At 41.5% G+C, this 22,931-nt stretch overlaps 2 protein-coding genes across 4 annotated transcripts in view; one reads left to right on the forward strand and one right to left on the reverse strand.

The window, feature by feature from the left end:
- The first annotated feature begins 1,526 nt into the window (after positions 1 to 1,526).
- tfb1m (transcription factor B1, mitochondrial) overlaps positions 1,527 to 22,931 on the forward strand; it is a 33,394-nt gene continuing 11,989 nt past the window's right edge. Inside the window, exons 1-6 of one of the 2 annotated variants that reach the window (XM_074660254.1) lie at positions 1,527 to 1,672; positions 3,668 to 3,817; positions 4,371 to 4,522; positions 4,737 to 4,845; positions 4,939 to 5,090; positions 6,136 to 6,255. In XM_074660254.1, the coding sequence (XP_074516355.1) occupies positions 3,682 to 3,817; positions 4,371 to 4,522; positions 4,737 to 4,845; positions 4,939 to 5,090; positions 6,136 to 6,255 (669 nt within the window). In that variant the 5' untranslated portion in view covers positions 1,527 to 1,672; positions 3,668 to 3,681. The remainder of the gene's footprint in view (positions 1,673 to 3,667; positions 3,818 to 4,370; positions 4,523 to 4,736; positions 4,846 to 4,938; positions 5,091 to 6,135; positions 6,256 to 22,931) is intronic. The other variant, XM_074660255.1, reaches the window with a different exon arrangement.
- Positions 16,142 to 22,404, reverse strand: LOC141783168 (claudin-20). 2 transcript variants are annotated; one of them, XM_074660257.1, is made up of 3 exons: positions 22,143 to 22,404; positions 20,856 to 20,903; positions 16,142 to 20,190 (listed from the first exon to the last, which is right to left on the reverse strand). In XM_074660257.1, exon 3 carries the CDS (start codon positions 20,000 to 20,002, stop codon positions 19,274 to 19,276), a length of 729 nt encoding a protein of 242 aa, XP_074516358.1. In that variant the 5' UTR covers positions 20,003 to 20,190; positions 20,856 to 20,903; positions 22,143 to 22,404; the 3' UTR covers positions 16,142 to 19,273. The 2 variants fall into 2 exon arrangements, with proteins under 2 accessions (XP_074516358.1, XP_074516357.1); XM_074660256.1 differs by lacking the exon at positions 22,143 to 22,404 and having other exon boundaries at positions 20,856 to 21,271.

Consider the following 22,931-nt stretch of genomic DNA (forward strand, 5'->3'; position numbering starts at 1 on the left):
GGAGAAGGGTATTTCCATCTCAACCTCCGACACCCGTGACCCAGCGTGGGTCGGGAGCAGAGACAGGAGACCACAAGGCCACGGGGGTTCATTCCCAACAACAGCTGTGCATCATCCAACATGAGAAAACACTTAGACAATCAATTTCTGCCCTGCAGTGGACAAGAGGCGCGCGGGCTGCTTATCAGTTTAAGCTGAGAGGTTTCAATTAGTTCAACATTATGGAGATGTCAAAAGCTGAATTTATAGCCTAATAATGACAGTGGAACCAGGGGATTGTGTGTTTACAAGCACAAGCCTGAGAGCGCCTCATGCTTAATTATGACCTTGTCTCTTTCGTCTTATAATTGTCTTAATTAGATAATATTAAGTAATAGCTGAATTCTTGTTAATTTTGTTCATGCATAGCAGAATTTATAATTCTGTCATAAGAGGGCAGCTCTCTTCAAGCTATGTCAAATCCTTGTATTTCACACGAATGCAGATCTAATAGAGGGAAAACCACGAGATTAAATTACGACACTATGATTTAGGATTCAAGGGTGACATCAAACAATAGGCTACTGCGTTCTGTAGTTTTATATTTCATTTATTCAACCTTTATTTAAATCTCAACGAATCATTGAGGGCATTATACCCCATTGTCAATGATGTTGAGAGTACAATTAAAACAGAATAAATACACACAAGAAAAGAATTAACGAGAAAACAAACAACCAGACAACAGAGCATAATTAAAACAGTTACATTTCATTCATTTCATTTCATTTCAAAGTTTATTTCGAACATGTAGAATACAAAAAAATAAAATAAAGAAAAAGAATGATCATACCAACAAGTGGACAGTCAGAAACAAGTAGTATTTAAATACAATGAAAAGCATAAGAAAAATAAATTGTCAACACTTGATGCCTTGATTTACGTATTCGAAAAGGAGTGAGAAGAAGTATAAACTTTTTTAATCCCACCCCTTCTCCTTAAGTCAATTATTAATTATTAACCAGCTACCTTATTGAGCCATACATATACTCTAAATAAATTTTCCTAAATTTGTCTAACTATAATTATCATTATTTATAATTATTCTAGCTATCATTATTACCTTTAATCTGTGTCATACAGAAATATAAATTAATTAATTATTCATTACATTCAATTTACTGTAAATAAATACATTACATTAGAATGAATGAATTAATGAAAGACTTTATTTCGAACATAAAAATAAATAAATAAGAATGATGATATAATATAATATAATATAATATCATATCATATAATATATAAACCATACCATATTTATTTACATCCCAAATTAAATATACGAACAGCATCCCAAGTTTATTTACAACCCACATATCCATCAAGAGTTAAAAAGTAGATATAAACCAACCCTTAACACAACTCTTCCTAAACCATATACCTCCCAAAAATATCTTTTTTGTATAGCTCATTATCATATTAACATTATCATTGAATTGTCGCCCACTTTTGGCTGTGAGGCATCATTACATCAACAATGAGCGTCTTTTCAAGGGCAAAGCTAAACCCCGCCTCCTTGAATGTGATTGGCTGAGGATGAGATTCTCGTGATCTCATTGGCTACTCAGAGACGTCAATAGAATGACGTATAAGGAAGTGTAAGGGAAGAAAACCAGCACTGGTGAGAAACGTGGGTTAACTCTTGTACATTTTTAAGCTTTCTGTCCTTATTATACTCTGTTTGGTTCCTTCTCAGTGTTATGTCTGTTCTTAGAAACAATATGAAGTGTTGCGACTGAATTCACAGGCTCTGCTAACAGCATTTGGACCAAGAAGTTAACATTTAGCTGCAGTGCTAACAGACTGTGTCAGACTGCTGCCATAGCTCTTATGTCTTCAACATGAGTTTAAAGTTAATTGTTCCGGTTCGAGGTTGCTTCACTGCCTCCTGACTGAATGTTTTAGGTTGCTGTATTACTCAGCTAATGTAATTCATGTGCAGCAGTGTACACATGATACTATAATGTTCTGTGGGGATTATTAAAGGTTCATCTTATCTTATCTTATCTTATCTTATACAACCAGCACTGCTCCCAGTAGACCACTTACACACCCAAAACAATAACCTGATATTTTCAGGTGGAATATCATTTCATTCTCACTGTGCAATATCATTTTCCACTTGTGCAATTTTGTTAATAGTTTGTTTATTGTCAATACTGTATATACTAATCCTATTTCTATACTTCCTTCTATTTAAATGGTTCATATTTTGTTACACTTTGTTTAGCTCTTTTTTTTTTTACTGTGTTAGCTGATGCTTCTTGTTTTTTGCACTATCCCCTTTGCTGCTGTACACTGCAAATTCCCCCACAGCGGGACTAATAAAGGAATATCTTATCTTATCTTATCTTAATGTAATGTAACTACTACGTGTTTTCAAAATGTGGAGTGAAACAATAGTAAGGTGTTGTGTTAAACTCTGTTCCCCCTTCCAATAGTGTTTCCCTCCCATTAAGGTTTCCAGTAGCGCCCTCCACCATGGTTAGGGTAGTAAGGTTGGGGTCAGGTTAAGCGTCCCATAATGCAAGTGGTTACGGTTCACACACCACATACAACCACATAATCCTTTTTTTTATCCATTATTCTCTTTTAAAACATCATCTTTTTATCCATCATTTTTTTTACTTCTATCTATCTACCTATTTATATTTATTTTACTTTATTTTATCTTATTCTTTTTAATCTTGCCTTAATTTGATTTGCACCCTGACTGACAGCCAGCCACCCCCACCCCTCTCAAGCGCACACACTGTAAACAGTCACATGATATTGATCTTGCCCAGTTATGTTGGCTTTTTTAAAGTTTTCTTTCTTTCTTTCTTTATTTCTTCATTTCTTTATTTAAATTTCTTTATTTAAATTTATTTTTCTCTCAATTTTGTTTTAACCATATTTCATTTAATTTAATTTTGTTATGAGGAAAAGAATGTAAATATATATATAAACAACAAGAAAAGAAAAAAAAAATCCTCAACTGGCCTGGCATGGGCCATGCTGCCTCAACACCAACTGGGCCCCTCCACCATCTCCTCTCTCACGGATTTACGATATGATGGTTAGGGTCGGAATATGGGTTGGTTCAGGTGTAGGTAGAGGGAAACGACAGGGCAACCGTTTTTGACACAACACCTGGTTTTATGTCCTCATGTTGTTCATTTAGTTTTTCTGTTAAAACACCACTAGATGGTGCACCAGATCTTATTATAAGACACCATGACATTCAACACAGTCAACCTTAAAGCACTGACGCCTCAGCAGTAAGCAATCCCATGAGCCGATAAATAATTCCCATATTATGTCCTCTGCAACATATTTGTGAGAAAACATTAATATGTTTGAATTTAAAGGTTAGAATAAAGCCGACACATCATACTTGTAAAGGGACATATTAAAATAACACCATTCCTAACCCCAAATGCCTTTCATTGTCTGCCATTCAAAAGGTCACTCCTGACCTAACAAACTTTTCACATAATCTTTCAAACAGGTTATTATTATTCCCATTAATGCCTCACATGTTGCCCTTTTAGACATATATGGCTCTCGCAGCTTTTGAATCGCTTTGCTGCTGAGGAAGATGATCATAGTTTTTCTCACCTTTTGTGTGTTTTGTTTTTCACAGTGTTGTTCACCTGAATGATGGCGGCCTCAGGGAAACTGGCGTCTTTCCGTCTGCCTCCCTTGCCTACTGTTGGCGAGCTCATAAAGCTCTACAACCTGCGAGCTGAGAAACAGCTGTCCCAGAACTTCCTGTTGGATTTGAAGCTCACAGGTTAGTCCGCCTCTCTCTTCCTTCCTCGCTCTCTCTGCAGTGCACCAGCATCTGATCGCTCCTGTTCTTTGTTATGTCTGCACTGAGGGCTCAATGGTGTGTTTTGTTAGTGCACATGATTGCACAGCTCCGCACAGACCTTGTTTCAAGGCATTGAAACCGACAGGCTTTTCTGTATGGACAAGGTTGAGTAGATCTCCTTCTAATGTGAATGGACCAAGTCAATTGTTTACAGCCCTTGCAGAGCTTGAGGCTTAATGTAATAATCAGTGATGCAGCGCAGGTCTGATCTGCTCTCTTGTCCTTGGACAAGGTGACTGTTAGATTAATGCACCTCATCTTCATCACACAGAGGCAGACAGGTATTGTAATACCACACACTATTAATCTCAATTTAGATACCCAAGACTCTGATGAAGACATTTGATTGGAGAGTATGGTGTAATTTATATGATGTATGAGTTGAACTAAGTTCGTACCTAATTCACAGAGTGTATGCAAAAATATTGATGAAACGCACTATTGAGTTGGTCTTCCATCTCCATCTTTTCAGACAAACTAGTGCGCCAGGCAGGCAGTTTGAGAGATGCCCATGTGTGTGAGGTGGGTCCTGGTCCCGGCGGTCTCACCCGCTCCATCCTCAACGCCGGGGCAACGGACGTGCTTGTGGTGGAGAAAGATTCACGCTTCATCCCAGGGCTGAAGGTAAATTGAGCAGCCACAATGTTATCAAGGTCATTAGGTCATTCAGCAGAAAAAAAGCTCCGACACCGTCACCTGTCAGCTGCTTGAGAGCAGTCAATCTATTTTCAACTGCAGCATCGTTAACCACCTGCAGAGTGACTGATGGTTATTTATGATTATTAGTTTTTCTGAGCACCTTTTCATTTTTCTCCTTTAATGTCATCCATTTCCACAGCTGTTGTCTGAGTCAGCACCAGGGAGGTTGAGGATTGTCCACGGGGACATACTCAACTACAGAATGGACCGAGGTTTCCCAGGAACTATCTCTAAGCCATGGGAGGGAGGTGAGAATGTGAAATTATGAAAGCACATAACGGTGGTTATGTGTAGTAAACAAATTGAAAGTTTACAATAACTGTGTATGTTTGGCTCCACAGATCCACCAAACCTTCACATCATAGGGAATCTCCCATTCAACGTCTCCACCCCCCTCATAATCAAGTGGCTGGAGCACATAGCTAACGGAACGGGGCCCTTCGTCTACGGACGCACCCGGCTCACACTCACTTTCCAGAAAGAGGTCGCAGAGGTGCGTGAACACTGTTGCATGTTTCAGTTTTCAAGGTGTATATTTGTCAGGATGCTGTTATCTTGTCCAGCCGCCTTGTGTCCATCGATGTATAGCCTAATGCTTGTGCTTTGGTATCAGAAGTCGAGGGGCGTGACAAAGCGGCGATATTTGACCACCTGAACGGGCTGCACATCCTGCGTGCTGTTATTGACTGGGTGGTTGCACCCCCACGTGGGGCCTCAAGGCTGTTTGCATACGGCCAGAAGCATCCAGAGTAAATCAAAATAGGAAGAAAAGAGAAAAAACAGGCAGAGGGCTGCATGATCTCTGCACAAACAGACACCGCCACACACTTCTAGTGGGGCATAAGTGATGATTGAGAGGGATTATTTTTCTATCAGTAAATACATTGTTTTTTAGACAATTGTTGCATATTATACCTTTTAAATTGTGTGTTAAAACTAAAATTGACCAAAGCTTAAATACTCCTTTAGTCTGAAGTCTACACATGGCTTTATATTGATATTTTGTTTTTGTTTTGCAATGCAATCAACATTAGTGTTGGAAATGTACTCCTTTGTCCACCTGCCACTGTGGCTGGTGGATTCAAAAAATCCACCAGCCATTAAATAGTTTACAATTGATTTTTTTGGCTGGTGAGAAAAGCAAATCTAGCAGCCACTTGCATATTTTACCAGCATTCGGCTGGTGCTAATTTCCAACCCTGATCAACACTGTTTGAAATATTCTGTAATGAATGTCTTTTATTGTTATGATTAAGTAATGATTTCTTGATCCATAATTAATCAGAATTTCCAACTGAGATAAATAAATCTGGGGTGTTTTTATCATTTAGGCCAGCATGATGTTTGCTTATTATTTTCTATTAATGACACATGGATGCATTTAGATACTCATTTTGTTCCAGTTTTTGGTCTTTATGTAATATGTTTGCCAGACATGTTTGGTTACTGCAAAAAGCAACATTACATGAACTCAACAATTAACTTGGTTTTACTGCATTTGCATCAGGAATTTGTGGTGTTTTTTTCTCTCCGTCCAGAGGTTGACAGCCAGCACAGGCAGCAAACAGAGGAGCCGTCTGTCCATCATGGCTCAGTATCTCTGCACAGTCCGCAACTGCTTCACCATCCCCGGACGGGCCTTCGTCCCTAAACCAGAGGTAGGATTTAACTTTGATAATGATACTTTATATCTCTAAATTAAATACTACCATGTCAAATAAAAAAGCAATGATTTAAACTAGGGCTGTCAATCGATTAAAATATTTAATCACGATTAATCACATGATTGTCCTTAGTTAATTGCGATTAATCGCAAATTTTTTTATCTGTTCAAAATGTACTTTAAAGGGAGATTTGTCAAGTATTTAGTACTCTTATTTTTCATGGGTGTGGGCAAATATGCTTGCTTTATGCAAATGTATGTATGTAAAAGAAATATGCTCAAATCATAACATGTCAAACTGAAGCCCCACAGGCAACAACAGCTGTCAGTGTCAGTGTGCTGACTTGACTATGACTTGCCCCAAACTGCATGTGATTATCATAATTGAACATGTCTGTAAAGGGGAGACTTGTGGGTACCCATAGAACCCATTTTTATTCACATATCTTGAGGACAGAGGTCAAGGGACCCCTTTGAAAATGGCCATGCCAGTTTTTCATCATAAGTTTGGAGCGTTATTTAACCTCCTTCGTGAGTGTGACATGGTACCAATGGATTCCTTAGTTTTTTTAGTTTCATATGATACCAGTATCTTCACACTAGCTTTAAAACTGAGCCCGCCAAAACCTAAAAATCGCAAGTTGTGTTAATGTGTTAAAGAAATTAGTGGCGTTAAAACGAATTTGCACCAGCGCGTTTTCGCGTTAACTTTTACAGCCCTAATTTCAACCTTTAGTACCAGTATTGAAACAGTGGCTGTCAGAATGTCAGCAGATGGACACATCATTATTTCACAGTTCTTACGCTACTGTAGGATAAGAGTGGGATCTCCTCACATCTCCTAAGCTCTGCTCTCCTCGTCTGGTCCCTTTGCTCCCGTCAGAGTCCCTCATCATGTCACCATCACTCATCCCTCCCTCACTCCTCTTGCTTTAAGGCTTCATTAAGACTGTGTTGAATCAGTGTTGTCTCTATTCTGTCTTTGGACCCTTTCTAGGTTGTAATGATGCCTGGTGGGTATTTGAGATGTGGCACGATCACACTGCGCCTTGTAATGAGGGCCTAGTTCTTTTTTAGGATCAACTTCTCTGTCTGCGTCTTTCAGCCCATGTGCGTGTATCGGTGGTGTAAGAAAGACGTTCACTCTTACGTAACGTGAGAATGCAATGTTTTTTTTTTCCTTTCAGGGGGTAAGGATTTATATTAGGACTAGGGGGCGCATTAAGAAAATATACTCTAAGTACTGCTGCAAAATTGGAAATATCAGTGGTGGCTAATGGACCGCCGCGCTGAGATAGATTGTGAGACTACAGATGCACAACTCTTAGGAGCTCTCTTACATCTTTGTACAAATGTAACCATGTTTTTCTTTTCCTGAATTAAAAGATAGGTGTTAGGTTGATGTCAGAGATGGACTGGTGGTCCCTTGAAGATGTCACGGCTCTTTAGGAGACCCACTGTTGGTAAATATTTTATCTCCTGTGTGGAGTAAAACGCAGTAGAGTGAATGAGACCAGTGCTGATTGTTCATTCTCTTAGAAGAGAAGGCTCCCAATGATTATTTCATCACACTCAGCTGCCTTTCCGCCTTTGCATTTTAAAAAAAAAAAATGTTATACTCTTGAACGTCTTATTTTTGTGTGTATGACAAACTGGAGCTTAATGGATTTCAGCATGGTGCTTGTGGTATGCATAAACACGAACAGAGTGGATCTGCGCTTCATGCGGGGTGCATGCACTGCCGAATGAATCAGCGCATCCCACATGCGAACGCAGGCCAGCTATCCGCCACTAAATGTTTTAATGGGCACTTGGTCGAATTGATATCATTAGGAGAGATGATGGCTGTTTGATGAGCAGGCCTCCTGCTGCTGGTGTCCTATAAAAGATCACAGAGTATGTTAATAACGCTATCATACTCTCTGCATTGTGCGGGCCCCTTTTTACTAGTATGTCATGTAGTATAATTCATAAAACGCTCTATGGCTCTGCATTGTTTACTGGTGCACACCAGAGTAATTACGCAAAATTGCATGAGCAATAAAAATGGCCTGGCTGATGTACGGGACAACATCAAAGGCTGATAGGAGGGGGGGATCGAGGTTGTGACACAGGAATATAGACTTCTAAAGCAGCTGTTTGTATGTACATATATATTGTCAGAATGCCTAAAGAGATATAGAAAAAAACAGAAAAATATTGTCATTGCATAAATGCACAAAATTCTAATAGAAACTGTCTTGGGTGTTGATACTGTACACTGCTTGGAGTGCTCGAGTGAAAAAGCAGAAGCACGTTATAAAAATCATAATGGCTAAATATCCCCTTTGTGGGCAGAAGTTAATTATAATGGAGGAGTAACGCTGCCAAATCGCAATCTCCCTCCCTCTATATCCCTCTCTTCTGTCTGTGCTTTTTCAGGAAGTGTGTGTGTGTGTGTGTGTGTGTGTGTGTGGGACTGCGTCATTACCTATAGCCAATAAATCGTCTCAGTGATCTAATTGTTGGTATTATCTTGTTCCCACTGAAGCTTTGGGATCACTGATTGTGTTAATGAAGAGGAATTTGTTCAAATTGAAGCTCAACTGGGCCTTGTTTTTGTCTTTGCCATGTCCAAACCTGAGGCTCTCTGTTGTTGCTGTGGTGAATGAATGAGTGAGTGAGTGAGTCATGGTACTCCTGGAACAGGTCCGCTCAGTCAGATATTTCTGCATCTTTACGAACGTTTCTGTGAAAAACAAAATGCTCCTGGCTGGTCAATGGCTTTAGCTGTCCTCCCCCCACATCACCTATGACAACAACTCTCTTACGCTACAGTAATTAAAATACGCAGCAGCAGCAGGTGCAATACTACTACCACTACACATATGGCAATTGGTGGACTGTGAAAAAAACATTTGAAGTGGTATAATACTGTGCAATCAAACAAACAGCGAGTCACAAAGAGCCACAGAAAAGGCGATGAAATAACTGAACCGTTTCATGAGCCATGATGAGGAAAATAGCTCCAGTTAAAGGCGAGGGGGGGAAGGGGAAGTACGGGTGTGATTGGTGGGTTGATTTGAACCTATAGGAGCTAGGCTAATAGGATAATGAGAAGGGAAATGTTGAATCCATTTTAAATCAGCAGCTGCCGGGGCCCATATTGACGCGGGGTGGGCAGAACGGCTCTTATCCTCGCAGTTTAATCTGTCCGTCTTGTTCTTCTTCGCCCCCGGTCTGCACCTCTCTGGTGTCACATTGAGTGACTGAGATTGTCCTTGAAGGTTTTCCGAGAGAGGCGATTGGCTGTTTGATGGTGTTCCCCGAGGCTCGCCGTGCCCTAGGTCTGTCCTGCTGCAGATCACACCTGCCTCCCTTTCCTTATTAGTCGCTCTGCTCCTGTTAATTCTCACATGCGGATCGAGCGGTTTTTAAATTGCTTCTGTCGTTCGCAGCTATACATATATATATCTGCAAGATCTCTTTAAGGAAGTAAACTGAGAAAAAGAAAACTGCTTCTCTGCTGTTGCTTTAGTCATTATACACATTTCTAATTTGTATTCTGGTCAGGGGTCAAGGAGTTTTAGAGTGCGCGCTGCCATCAAGCATCTGCATCTTCAATAGGGACGTTCTGTCATCCAATTTCATCTTCACTGCCTCTTTACATAGAAAATAGCTGATTTGCAAAGAGTAAGGAGTGTGTTGTTGACTTGCTCATCTCTCTTCCCCTGCCTCTCTGCTTCCTCGGCAGAATGTGATTAAAATCAACTTGTGTCCGTCACAGGCAGGTCTATAAGTCGCACAATAGATGCTCCATCACGAGCAACCTGCCTTCTCTTCTGTAGAGCTCCTACAGAGCTAACAACTGTGTTATTCATTAGCAAAAGTGAGGAAGAAAAGGAGTCATTGAGGAGGGGGGCAGTGGGAGACTGAAATATTAAATGATAGAGGTGGTAAAACATTTTTTTTTAAAAAGCAGTAAAAGAAAATGGGAAAGAGGAAAAATTGAGTCATAACTAGGTGAGGGAAACTGGCTAAAACCACATTGAGATAAAAGAAATGAAGGCAAGGAGAAATGGAGGTTGAGTCTGTATATGATTTGGATGTGATGTATGGACAGTGGTGGAAGAAGTACTTGGATCTTTTATTTAAGTAAAAGTACCAAGTTAATCACACATTATTTATCTGTTCAAAATGTACCTTAAAGGGAGAGTTGTCTAGTATTTAATACTCTTATCAACATGAGTGGGCAAATATGCTTGCTTTATGCAAATTTATGTATATATTTATTATTGGAAATCAATTAACAACACAAAACAATGACAATATTGTCCAGAAACCCTCAGGTACTGCATTTAGCATAAACAATATGCTCAAATCATAACATGGCAAACTGCAGCCCAACAGGCAACAACAGCTGTCAGTGAGTCAGTGTGTTGACTTGACTATGACTTGCCCCAAGTGATTATCATAAATATCTGTAAAGGGGAGACTCGTGGAACCCATAGAACCCATTTTCTTCGACATATCTTATGTCAGAGGTCAAGGGACCACTTTGAAAATGGACATGCCAGTTTTTCCTCACTAAAATTTTGCGCAAATTTGGAGCGTTACTTAGCCTCCTTTGCGACAAGCTAGGATGACATGGTTTGTACCATCTAGCTTTAAAACTGAGCCTGGTACAACCTCCGGGAGATCGATTGCGTTAATGCATTAAAGAAATTGGTGGTGTTAAAACAAATTTGCGTTAACATGTTATTAACGCGTTAACTTTGACAGCCCTAATTCTAATCAAAATGTACTTAAAGTATAAAAAGCAAAAGTACTTTTTTTGCGAATTATATATTATTATTATATTTATATTTATAATTATATATAATATAATATCAGTAGTTTAGTTCAGTGGTTCCTAACCCTGGGGTGAGACTCCACAGGGTAAAAAAAATAAATCTGAGGGGTCGTGAGATGATTAATCAGATAGAAAAGAAAAAACAAAGTTCTGCTACACAAAAAATAATTAATACTTTTCTCTAATCTTCGATTTTTAGTGATGGCATTCAAACTGTTATTTAAATGAAATTATTTGAAAATTTTTATTTTATAAACCGATCGTATGTTTGTTTTTTTGCAACTAGTAACTATATCTGTCAAATAAATGTAGTGGAGAAAAAAGTACAATATTTCCCTCTGAAATGTAGTGGAGTAGAAGTATAAAGTAGCATAAAAATGGAAATACTCAAGTAAAGTACACGTCTCAAAATTGTACTTAAGTACAGAACTTGAGTAAAAGTACTTAGTTACTTTCACCACTGTGTATAAAATGAAACAAAAGCTGGAAAAGGGATATAAAAAATGGCAAAGCTTCCTCCACACGAGTACAGAGCGCTAGAAGACAGATTCATGACAGAGATCGATCTGAAAGGAGAGCGAGGCGTACCTCCAGCAGATGGTTGTCTGGGCCAGTCGTCAGCCCGCTCTGAGTAATGGCTCCATCAGCCATCACCCACCAACTAACCGAGCCTCACAGGAGGAGAGCCCTACAGATGTTCGCCTTGTACACAATCGTCGACCAAGAGCACAAGCCAGATGAGCAGAGCCTAAATTGAATTTGTTAATGCTGCATTGAACATCCATTATGGCTGGCAGTTGTCTGGAAGACTTTGGATTTTGGCAGTCCTCTTGTTTTTCCATGGCTAAGGTGTCAGCTGCTGTTTCAAGTATCAGAATATCCTTTTGAATTTAGGAGTTTTTCAGTGTTGAATGTGACCCAGCTCAGTCCACTTTAATGCAGTGACAGGCTCGGTGATGGATATCTTCTCTGTGACCTGAAGCGGACCACTAACAGTGAGAGTCTCGCTCCGAGGGGCTGCACCGCTTTCTCACCTTCCGCCACATATTCTACAGGCGCACAATTCATCCAGGCCTATTCATATCTCGCAAAACGGGGTCAAACATGGTATCAAGAGTATCGGGCAAAAGTTATTTCAATGACTGGTGCCGGCGCGGTAAACGCCTGCAGGCTTTGGTCTCAATACATCACAGAGACCCAAGGTAAAGAAAAGAGCTAAAAATACTCTTCCGCCTCCTCCTCCTCCTTCCTTAAACAAAATGCCGAGGTTGGCAGAGTTGGCTTATGAACATCTCCGGAGATCTATTGCTCCGCCTAACACAGGAACCGTGCTCAGAGTCAGCGTTCAGTTTAGCAAATTCAGCTCTGTTTAGTTGGTAAGCACGCCAAGAGAATATGCAGGTATTTTTGAGGAATGATGTTAAAAACCCCGGATACATCCCAAGGAAAGAAGGTCAGCTTCAAATAAATAAATTGCCAGCGGAGCTATGATGCAATGATAACAAATTAAGTCGGTATGAAAAAAAAAAAAGCCTCACACAATGGGACGCATCAATCTATAAGCTATTAACTTGAAGGGTTATTTGAGTGCTCTAATTTAAACTTCATGCACTGCGATTTCATGACTTTGTCAGGCTTTTTAGAGGTATTGAAGGTGTCAGTTGTATTCAGTGGCTGTGTTGATGAGGTAACAGTAAAAATAACATAGTTATCATGATTTAAACCTGCAGTAGGCAGAATGTTTTTGTCATCATTGGGCAAAAATTCCATAATAACCTTTCAGCATATTGTAATTCAAGTGAGAGATGACTAGACTTCTGCACCTCATCATGGCTCTGTTTTCAGGCTTTAGAAAATCTAGCCCGTGACGGGAGACTTTGACCAATCACAGGTCATTTCAGAGAGAGCGTTCCTATTGAGCGTTCCTATTGGCTGTGCTCCGGCTGGTGGGCGGTGCTTGGTATTTCCTCAACTGATCTCAACATGGCTGCCTGGTCACAAACTTTCTCGTTTTACAGCTAAACAGTACACTACAAGATGTTTTGGAAAACATTTGAGGAGAGAAATAGGCATTACAGAATATGGATTCATATTTTATCAGCACTGTGAAATCTTGCAGATGCCATTAGGAGCAGCGGAGGACACAGAGGCACATGATTTTTTTTTCAAATTACCTGTCTCGTGCTCTACTGTCAGGATATAGTGACCGTTTTATAAAAATAACTTTTTTTTAATCATATCTGCTCCATTTCCACCCACTGCAGCTTTAACTGACAAGATTTGCATTAACCTTTCTGCCCATGTGTGAAAGTATGCCTCTGCCTTAGCCTGTTATTGTGTTTCTGCGCTCTCACTAATACACTGTAGTCTTCTGTAATACAATACAATAATCTGTTCTTTCATCGAGAGATATAGATTGCAAAAAAAATGGATGTGTCCACACACCCTTCCACCATTTAACCTCCCTCACCTTCAGCTTACTGAATCCTCCCCGCTACACGTCCTGCCCTGTGCTCAAAGCTGAAATATTAAAGGGCCTCCTTTTGAACTGTCAGAGTGTATTGTTTTCCTACAAGCGCTCCTTTTGTCATCTCCATAGCCTTTCCTGCCTTTCTCAGCAGTTAACTGCTCAGCCAAGGTCGTTGCTTGCTATTATTCCCCAGCCCCGCACGAGCACTGGGACCAGAGGGGAGCAACAAAGGAAGGTCATTCTCCCTCAGCGTTGATGACCAATATGAACCTTCATGAGCATTGACGGCTGGCCAAAACAAAAGGCCAGCCGGGTGACATACTAGAGCGATTTGGGTGCTCACTGTATTTTGAGCAATGTGGTGATTGCTAATGGAGTTTTGGTGAGCGATGGTATGACGGTTCCTTAACATGCTCCGATAACCGTCTCGCTCTTTGTGTCTGATGTGACTGTGGTGGAGTGCGTTAAGCTCTTGCGAGCAGCCATCGCTTCATTGTCTTCAACGTTGATTTTCTTGGAAAGGTCATTTTCTGGTCAAGAAGGCCAATAATGTAATCTGTGAATTTGACACGGCAGTGAAGTTCAAAGAGAAGCCTGACGCGTGATTAACCCCTGCCTCCAAACTGACGAGCGCTCACCTCACATTTGAGATCTGTCACAGCGGCAACTCGGGGTGAAAGCCTTTGATGGAAAATGTAGGTTAAATACACAGAGGAGCAGATCTTATTAGCGTTTTCCCCACGAGAGGAGCAGTTATTTGATCTGCACTCTTGTTGCATAACCAAGAGGAGTGGGAGAACGAGAGAGAGCCGTGAATAATCCATGTTTGTTTCAGGAAAGCACATTCTCGCTCAGTCGGTCTCAACGAGGCTCCAATCAGCTGTAATGAGAGCCCAGATTCACTTTGGAAAGTATATAAGCGCTCCATCTGAAGTGTACGGGCTACATCATATAACAAAGTTATGTTAGAGAACATACTGTACAGTATTCTGATCTGAAACAAGCTCCGTTTAAGGCTTTAGGCATCCTCATTCAGCAAGTTGTGCACACTTGTTTTTGCACGGTCGAAGCCAGTTCAATGAAACACATTTCCAGGAGGGGATGTTTGTTTCTAGTGTTGCCCCCTCTCAGTCGTCTAATTGGCTGTTTTGGTGTTGGGCGACTAAGATTTCTTTAGTCGATAAGTTGTTTTTTATGCTTTTTTTCATGCTGAATGACTTATTTCTTAGAAACTTGTGAGCACATCTCTGGTAAACACAAGATTTAAAGCGGTGCTTTTGTGTGATTCTTTGTGGATTAAATTAACAAATTTTCTTTGGTCAAGGACAGCCCTATTTGTTTCAAGATTTAAGACTGTCTTTCTTATAGATCCTTTCTCTTGTTGCTATGTTTGCATGTGTCTAGTTTCTTAACTTCATGGATTCATGCCTAACCGATGCAGGGTTTTTGAGGCCAATACTGATATTGATATTTGAGAGTTTAAAATCTCTGAATAACAATTAATCAGCCTATATGCAATTTTTATATAAACACATAATATTTTAATTATTTTGATAGGAATCACTTGAATTTAGTTATTAAAGATTTTGACATGTACTGAGTGGGACATTTTACAGTTGAAAAATAAACTTCAGTAGGGCTGCAACTAATGATTATTTTCATTATTGATTAATCTGCCAATTATTTTCTTGATTAATCATTTGGAAAATGTCAAGATATAGTGCAAAATGCGCATCAGTTTCCTAAAGCTCAAAGTGATCATCAAAGTACTTATTTTTCCAGCTCAAACCCGAAGACATTCAATTTATTATCACATAAAAGAAAAGCAGCTAATCCTCACAATTAAGTAGCTGGAACCAGTGAATGACGCCTCAAAAAATGACTGATTATCAAAATAGTTGCAAATTATTTTTCCATTGATCAACTAATCGATTAATCGACTGATCGTTTCAGCTCTCTGGTGAACAAACTGTTTCTAAATTATGAAACATATTTTTGAAATTTCTGTACAGCAATTTGTTGTCACTTAGCCAGCAAGCTGATATCTGCTTATTGCAGGTGTATCGGTGTAGAGTCATGTTAGTGATAAATCACAGCTGTCATCTGCTTGTGAATGCCTGTCATACACAACCTCTTACTGTATGTGTTATTCTTCTTTTGTGGTCATCTTTAATGATTATCAGCAGCTGCTCTGCACGTTGCCAGATAAACCTGACAGCTGAGATAACTCCCATTCCCTTAACCACCCAGAAGTTATTATTTCACTCATCTATTAGCTTATGCCATCATCCCAGTGAGGAGTGATTGGCAGAGGCTGGGTGTGGTATTAAAGGACGAATTCCTTTTTCAAAACCCATTTCCACATAGTAATGTTTTATGGATGCATATTTTAGTTGGACTTGATACTGCTTCATTCCTGGGTGCTGCGTATGAGCAGCCTGTCTGCAACACTCAGCACAGCCCGTACTGTCCAACAATCTGTAGCTTTGGCAGAGAGATGAATGCTATCTCCTTCCTTATCACCCCGACACATAGAATCACGCAAGACTTGCACGCAGCAAACCACATACAGTAGGCATGTTGCTTTCACAAAATAGTTTTATTGGTAAAAAATAGAACTACTTGCACAAGCACATTGAGACAACTGTATCGGAACTTGTGAACTGTTAATCATCACAAATATGCTCTGGCAAAGTAAGAAGTGCTAAAGCATCCACAAAAATAAGCTGCAGTTATCAAAATGATAAATCAATGTCTCGGTACAGTAAATGCAGTAGAGTTGTAACTCTTTAGACTTTTAGGACCTAGTCACTTTTGCACTCTGGCCATTTATAAGCTTATGAAATTGCGTGCTGATGATCAAGCTGCACAGCCACAAAAAAAGAGAAATCTCTAGCTCCTATTTTCTTGCTGATCATCAGACAGAAATGGTTCCCTTTTTTTCCCAGAGTGCCAGTGAGTGTTATGTATTTGTACTGGTCCAGGGAGCCTGGAATGCTCAGCCGTTTGAAACAAACTGCTGTCAAATAAATTAACACAAGTAAAGGTGCATTGAGTAGTCTTCTTATAAAGAAGATATGGTATGAACATGATATTGTATTTTTTATATTGAAACAATCTGAGGGAGTCCTTGATCCGTCAGTGAAAACAAACACCTTGAAAGCCTAGATACGTGGGTACAGTTGGCTTACAGTGAACCAGAATTCATGAAACAAATAAAAAAGAATGCATTTAGAAAACACCACACTTATGTCTTTTCAGTGAAACCGCTCATCCCGGTGAAGTCTTGCTGTGCTTTAGGAAATGAGGAACAAAGAGGATTTAAAATAACCCTCAAAAGCTGCACTGGACTGTACACAAGCATCTAGTTGACTTGAGACTTAGTCTGGCAGAACAAATCACAAATCCATAAAACATTTGCTGATGTATAATTCACGTACAAACGACGCAATAAAAAAATAAACGGAAAGAACTCCAGATAGTATTAAAACGTGTCATCATGAAACGATTTGGCACATTCTCGAAACACATAACGTGTCAGTATTAGTTGATGACATGGCACATTCTTCTTTGTTTATTGCATTGGTTATGGTGCCTGGGCAGTGAGTTATTGTCAGGAGGCCAGTTCCGTCGGCTATAGTCTGTGCTGGGCAAGATGGCTAAGTCGGGGTGGGGTGGAAACCTGGCCCTAGAGGGCTGCCAGGGCCGGCAGTGGTGCCCACAGAGATGCCCGTGGCGTGCCGGCAGCAGCCTGCAGGTGGCGAGCTGGGCTTAGCCATCTGCTCTCCCCCCAGGAGGCTGCATGTTTATGAGAGAGAAGGAGAGAATGTGCAGTTCTATACATCACAGCCAAGGCCTGTCTCAAGCATGAAAACGTGAGATATCCCTCCCTCAGTAAAGAGCAGGAACATTACTGTCTGAAAGCGTAACAGAGCTACTGACATATGAGTAGGTGGAAGTTTTGTTAATGCTTGCGTGTGTGCCATGCTTTCAACATGCATCAGCTCGCTCTCGTCAGCCATCACATCCATGTGACATAGACGTGACACAAACAGGACAGACGGAGCGAGGGGTGAAAAAAGAATGACAGGAATGGTGGCATAGTCAAGTGGCTGCAATTTAAGACACCGAGACCTTTCTGCAGGTGCGGACTGGTAGCATATGCGCAATGCTGACGCACTTGGAAAACAAGTCACATATGGAGAATGACTCAAACCTTTTTTAAGCTGCCTGCCACAAAGCTACCCAGTCGACCATGACTCAAGAAGCTTCTCCTTTTTCTGCCTTGTCTTTACCTCCCTGCCGCTGCACCATTAAACACACGTTCATCCCTGCGAGACTACTTGTATGGTATAGAATCCATAGCAGCGGGCGGTAAATAAGAGCATTTTCCAAAACCTCTTGACCATGTAACAGGGATGCTGCCTCATGTCACCGGTTAATAAAGGGGATTAGTGAGAGTAGTGTGAGCAAAGGCTCTGATTAAAGCTTCATGCCTGGAGAAAAAGATGCCCTCCTAAACAACTGACTGACATGCACATACCCCCAGACAATACAGATATTTGAATGCCGAATTTCTGTTTCCATGGCAGTGCGGAGGAGGGTGACAGGACTGAAAAGCACATGCAAAAAAGCCGGCGTGTCTGAGTGTTTACTGTGTACACAAACACACACAAGAGCATGAGTAAGTGTGTGGGTGTGCATGTCTGAGGGCGTGCAGGAATGGGTAGATGGATAAGGATGGGTAGCTGCTACTTACAGACAGTATGTTTTTGTTTTGGTGGAAAAAAACTGCACATCAGATAGTCCACTCTGCTTAAGGATTGAACCTCTTTCTGTCAATTTCTCTCCGTCTCTCTCATATGTTCACCTGCAGAGAGAGAAGCAGGCAACTGTTTGTCTGCATTTTCTGTCTGAAATCCAGCCCAGCGGTCCACATCTACTCCTCCTGACAGTCCTCTTTGAACAGTTACAGCAGGGTAATGTTTCTACAGCTTTTCAGGCACAGGCATTTTGTGGCTATGTCTCAGTCTTCTACCAGGCATGCCGCTGTATTAATACACAGACAGGCTCCACACAGCATGCTTTAGAGGCAAAATATCAACATCATTCTAGTAGCTAACAAAAATATGACTATTTATTTCAAACGATTCCTCGTAGCATTCTAGTGGATACGTATACGAAAAAACTACAGTGGCTTGCCATGAAGAGGTTTCTCAGGCATTATATTGCCTATCTTGTCAATTGAGAGGGTACCAGACGATTGTAAATAGCAGCTAAATGATTGCTTTTTTCTTTCAATTCAAACCTTTGGCGAGGAAAAAAAAAAATCTACACGGAAGGCTTCCTTATTTGCTTAATCCGTTCCCCGGGGAACTCTTTCTGTGATTTACTGATGAAGGATGTCTGCATTTGGTTAGCGGCTTCCTTCGATGCTGCAGCACCTTATCCTGGCTCCTTACACATTCACGCTGTTTGTTCCAAGGCGCTGCTTAGGGAATACCTCCACTGCTTGTGCTTGCAAAACAGAAAAAGGGAGAAGAGCAAGATAGAGAAGATGGGAAAAATGAATTCAAAGTTGTTGCCCTCCTCTATCGTTTTTTTCTCCACCTCCATCTGGAGCGGAGCCTAGTGTGTAGCATGAGCCGTGATGGTCCCCCCCCCCCCTCAGGCTCGTCTCCCTTTAGCCGTAGCGTACACAGCGCTGCTTTATTACACATAGTCCTGCAGGCTGTAGCCAGTCTTATTGTCTAATGGGGAGAGAGAGCAGTACTGGTGCTGTAGCTCCTGCTGCTGCTGGAGCAGCTGTTGCTGCTGCTGCTGGAGCAGCAGTTTGTCAGGGGGAGGCAGCAGGATCAGGTCCTGGGGGCCATGCCTCTTCCCCGAGCAGGACATACAGAAGATGGACCCCCCAACGAAGAGGAATCCCGCCGAAACAAAGGCCACGTACACAGCACCCCCAGGCTCAAACTTATTGCTCTCGGGCACACTGGAGTCCAGGAAGTTGGTGATGACCTCGTTGGTAAACCAGGAAGCGGGCACCAGACACAGAAAGCCCGCGGCGACAAAGCAGCCGCCGCTGGCAATCGCAGCGTGCCGCTTGGAGCGCCGTCCGCCTCCCCAACGTGTGCATTTTAGTCCCAGGGATGCGAGGCAGAGGCCCATGGCAGCCATTACGCAGCAGAGCACCATAGTGGTGCGGGCAGTCTGCAAGTACGCAGGTAGCGAAAGCACCGAATACTTAAGTGTGCAACTGAACATGCCCGTGCTGTACCACGTGCAGTCCATCCACAGACCCTGCATCTGGGAGATCGCTGTAATGATGTTGGAGCCCACATCTGCGCTGACCTTCCAGTTGGGCAGCAGAGTGGCCACCATAGCACCCATGATGCCCAACAGCGCCAGGACAAATCCAAATATCTGCATCCCCGTGGATGCCATGCTCCTTTTCAAGTTGATGCTGATGCTGCCGCCGCCTCAGCCCTCGTCCTCGCCAGGCAGCATTCACCCAGCACCAGTCTGGCTCGTCGACCCCACTGTCCAGCCGCCTCTCTCCCCTCCCTTGGTGGTGTACCGGCTGCCAGTCAAAATCCCCAGTTCCTCAGCTCTTCAGCTGCGGCTCCGCTGGACTGGAGGAGAGAGACAGAAATGAGAAATTGAACTGAGTGGGTCCCCCCTTCGCTCTCCCTCCCCTCATTCACCCAACACAAGCACAGACTTTTCTGGCTGGAAACAAAGGGGCAGCATGAAGCACGAGCAGATAAGCGCTGGCTCTGACTACACAGTAGGTAGGCAAAACACTGCATGTATGCATTTTCTATGTGCTTGCCTTCTCCTTTTTCCTTTTACCGGAGCCCCATAGAGCTGTTATTGGAGAGGGAGAAATGAGTTTGTGGTATTTGCAAATGCTCAATAGCTATGTGGACTTAAAGCTGCAGTGCCTCCACTCATATACTGTATTATTCTACCACTTTAATTCCACTGCTATTTAACCTTAGAAACTGTGCCTACATTTTTTTTAACAGTTACACAATGTCATCTTCAGGTAAAAAGCCAGTTTGCTCAATTTTGTCAGCAGATAGAATTAAACTTTGTGAATGCACCAGTTCTTTTTTATTCAGTCGGACTTCCTATCTGGCGCATTGTGGTCTTTATCCGATAGATAAATAAATAGGTCGTTCCAGTTGTGAATACAATCTAATCTCCATGCTCAGTCTAACTGTTTGCTGTTGTTTTATGATCCAAAGAGAGGAGAGGGGTGAAAAAAGAAAGCGATGTTGAAATAATCCCTTACCCCGGCTGCTGGTGCAGAGCTGGCGCGTCACGTTGTTCGCAGTGATTCCTGTAAACACACACAGTCACAGTCACACATTGAAAGACAGCAGGCTGATGAGGAGGAGGAGGAGGAATCAGCCCGGATCACGGGTCCATTCAAGCCATCCATGTTCTTAGCAACAGTGTATAAGAGGAGAGGACATCCCTGCTCTGTCTGTCGACCACACAGAGCCTGGGAGGAATAAACCGTAGCGCTCTGGCACTCTCTCTTCTCCTACCTAGCTCTCTCTCTCTCTCTCTCTCTCTCTCTCTCTGTCTCTCTCTCTCTGTCTCTCTCTCTCTCTCTCTCTCTCTCACCCCTCGTCGGTGTGTGTGTGCTGGAGAATAGCGGTCTCTCTCTGCCTCACGACAACTTCATATTAACAGCAGGACATCACTGTGCTGCTCCCAACTGCTACTGTATACACCCGTCACCCTGACAACAACCGACCGTTACTCCCTCAATACTCAACCGTTACTTTTAATTAGCTATCTAACTCTACTTGTTTCTCATCAACGCATATAACCATAGCCATCTGCTTTATAAATTAAATTATCATTCCACCGTGAATAATCAAAATCCATCCCGGGAGAACATGTGATATTGAGAGTTAGTTAGCTAATGTTAAGTTTAGCTAACTAGTTAGATAACTGTTATCTAACTTGTTAGCTAACTAGTTAACTAACAGTTAGATAACTTCGCTAACTAGTTAACTAACAGTTAGATAACTAGTTAGCTAACAGTTAGCTAGCAGTTAGATAACTGTTAGTTAACTAGTTGGCTAACTAGTTAGATAACAGCTAGCAGTTAGATAACTGTTAGTTAACTAGTTGGCTAACTAGTTAGATAACAGTTAGCTAGCAGTTGCTCTAACTAACTAGTTAGATAACAGTTAGTTGACTAGTTAGATAACAGTTATCTAACTAGTTAGATACGTTATCTAACTAGTTAGTTAACTAGTTAGATAACAGTTATCTAACTAGTTAGATACGTTATCTAACTAGTTAGTTAACTAGTTAGATAACAGTTATCTAACTAGTTAGATAACAGTTATCTAACTAGTTAGATAACTGTTAGTTGACTAGTTAGATAAGTTATTTAACTAGTTAGATAAAAGGTAACAGATAACGGTTAGCTAACTAGTTAACTGGTTATCTAACTACTCAGATAAGTTATCTAACTAGTTAGCTTGATTTCATGTCTAAAAGCAGCTTCTTTTAAAAGCTATGAGAGTCAGTTCACCCAAACTACAAAAAAACAACTTACCTCTAGAGATAACGATAGCTCTCTATGCAGAAGGCTTTGGTTTTATTGGCTTTTGTATAAATTCAAGTGGAAATTTGTCCCTCTGTCGACAATGTCTCCCTGATTTGTGAGCCTTAGGGTGTTGTCTGTGGTTTATTTATTTTTTTGTTGTTTTGTTTTGAGTTTGGTTTGTTTTAGTTTTTTCCTTTAACTACTTATTTGAGATATTGAGAGGTAGCTAGCTAATGTTAAGCATAATTAGTTAGCTGGCTAAGAGTTAACTCAATTTCATGTCTAAAAGTGTTTTTTTAAAGGGACTGTTTGTAACTTCTTACACGTATAAATCACCCGGGTCGGTGTCCCATGCGCGCTCGCGTATGTGGGTACGCTGTTCAGACAAGACTCCAACACAAACTACACAGAAGCACCAAAACTGCAAAGTTATATCTAGTGAAGCCTGTCTTGCTAAACAGTGTCGACTGCGGTCGGAGGGCGCGGGGGAGACTGTAGCTTTGGTCTCCAGGGCCGGAGTCGCTGCTGTATTCTGCTCCTCTGCTCCTCTGCCTGCCTGCCTTCACACACAGCTCGCTCCACCTCACGTGCATGCGCGCACACTACATGCTGCAGAAGACTTCGTAGCTCTGAGAATATCTAGTAAATGTACAGTGGACGTTTGTGCAGAAATAAATGCTGCAGCTCCTCCAGACCAACAGAGGTTTCCCGTGTCTTGTGAAGTGACGGAGCTCCGCAGCGAGAAACATTATCGTCTCCGTCCGGGTGCCGGTGTCTCCCTACGGCCATGTTTGGGAG

The sequence above is a fragment of the Sebastes fasciatus genome, chromosome 15, assembly GCF_043250625.1.
Source record: "Sebastes fasciatus isolate fSebFas1 chromosome 15, fSebFas1.pri, whole genome shotgun sequence".
Taxonomy (NCBI): domain Eukaryota; kingdom Metazoa; phylum Chordata; class Actinopteri; order Perciformes; family Sebastidae; genus Sebastes; species Sebastes fasciatus.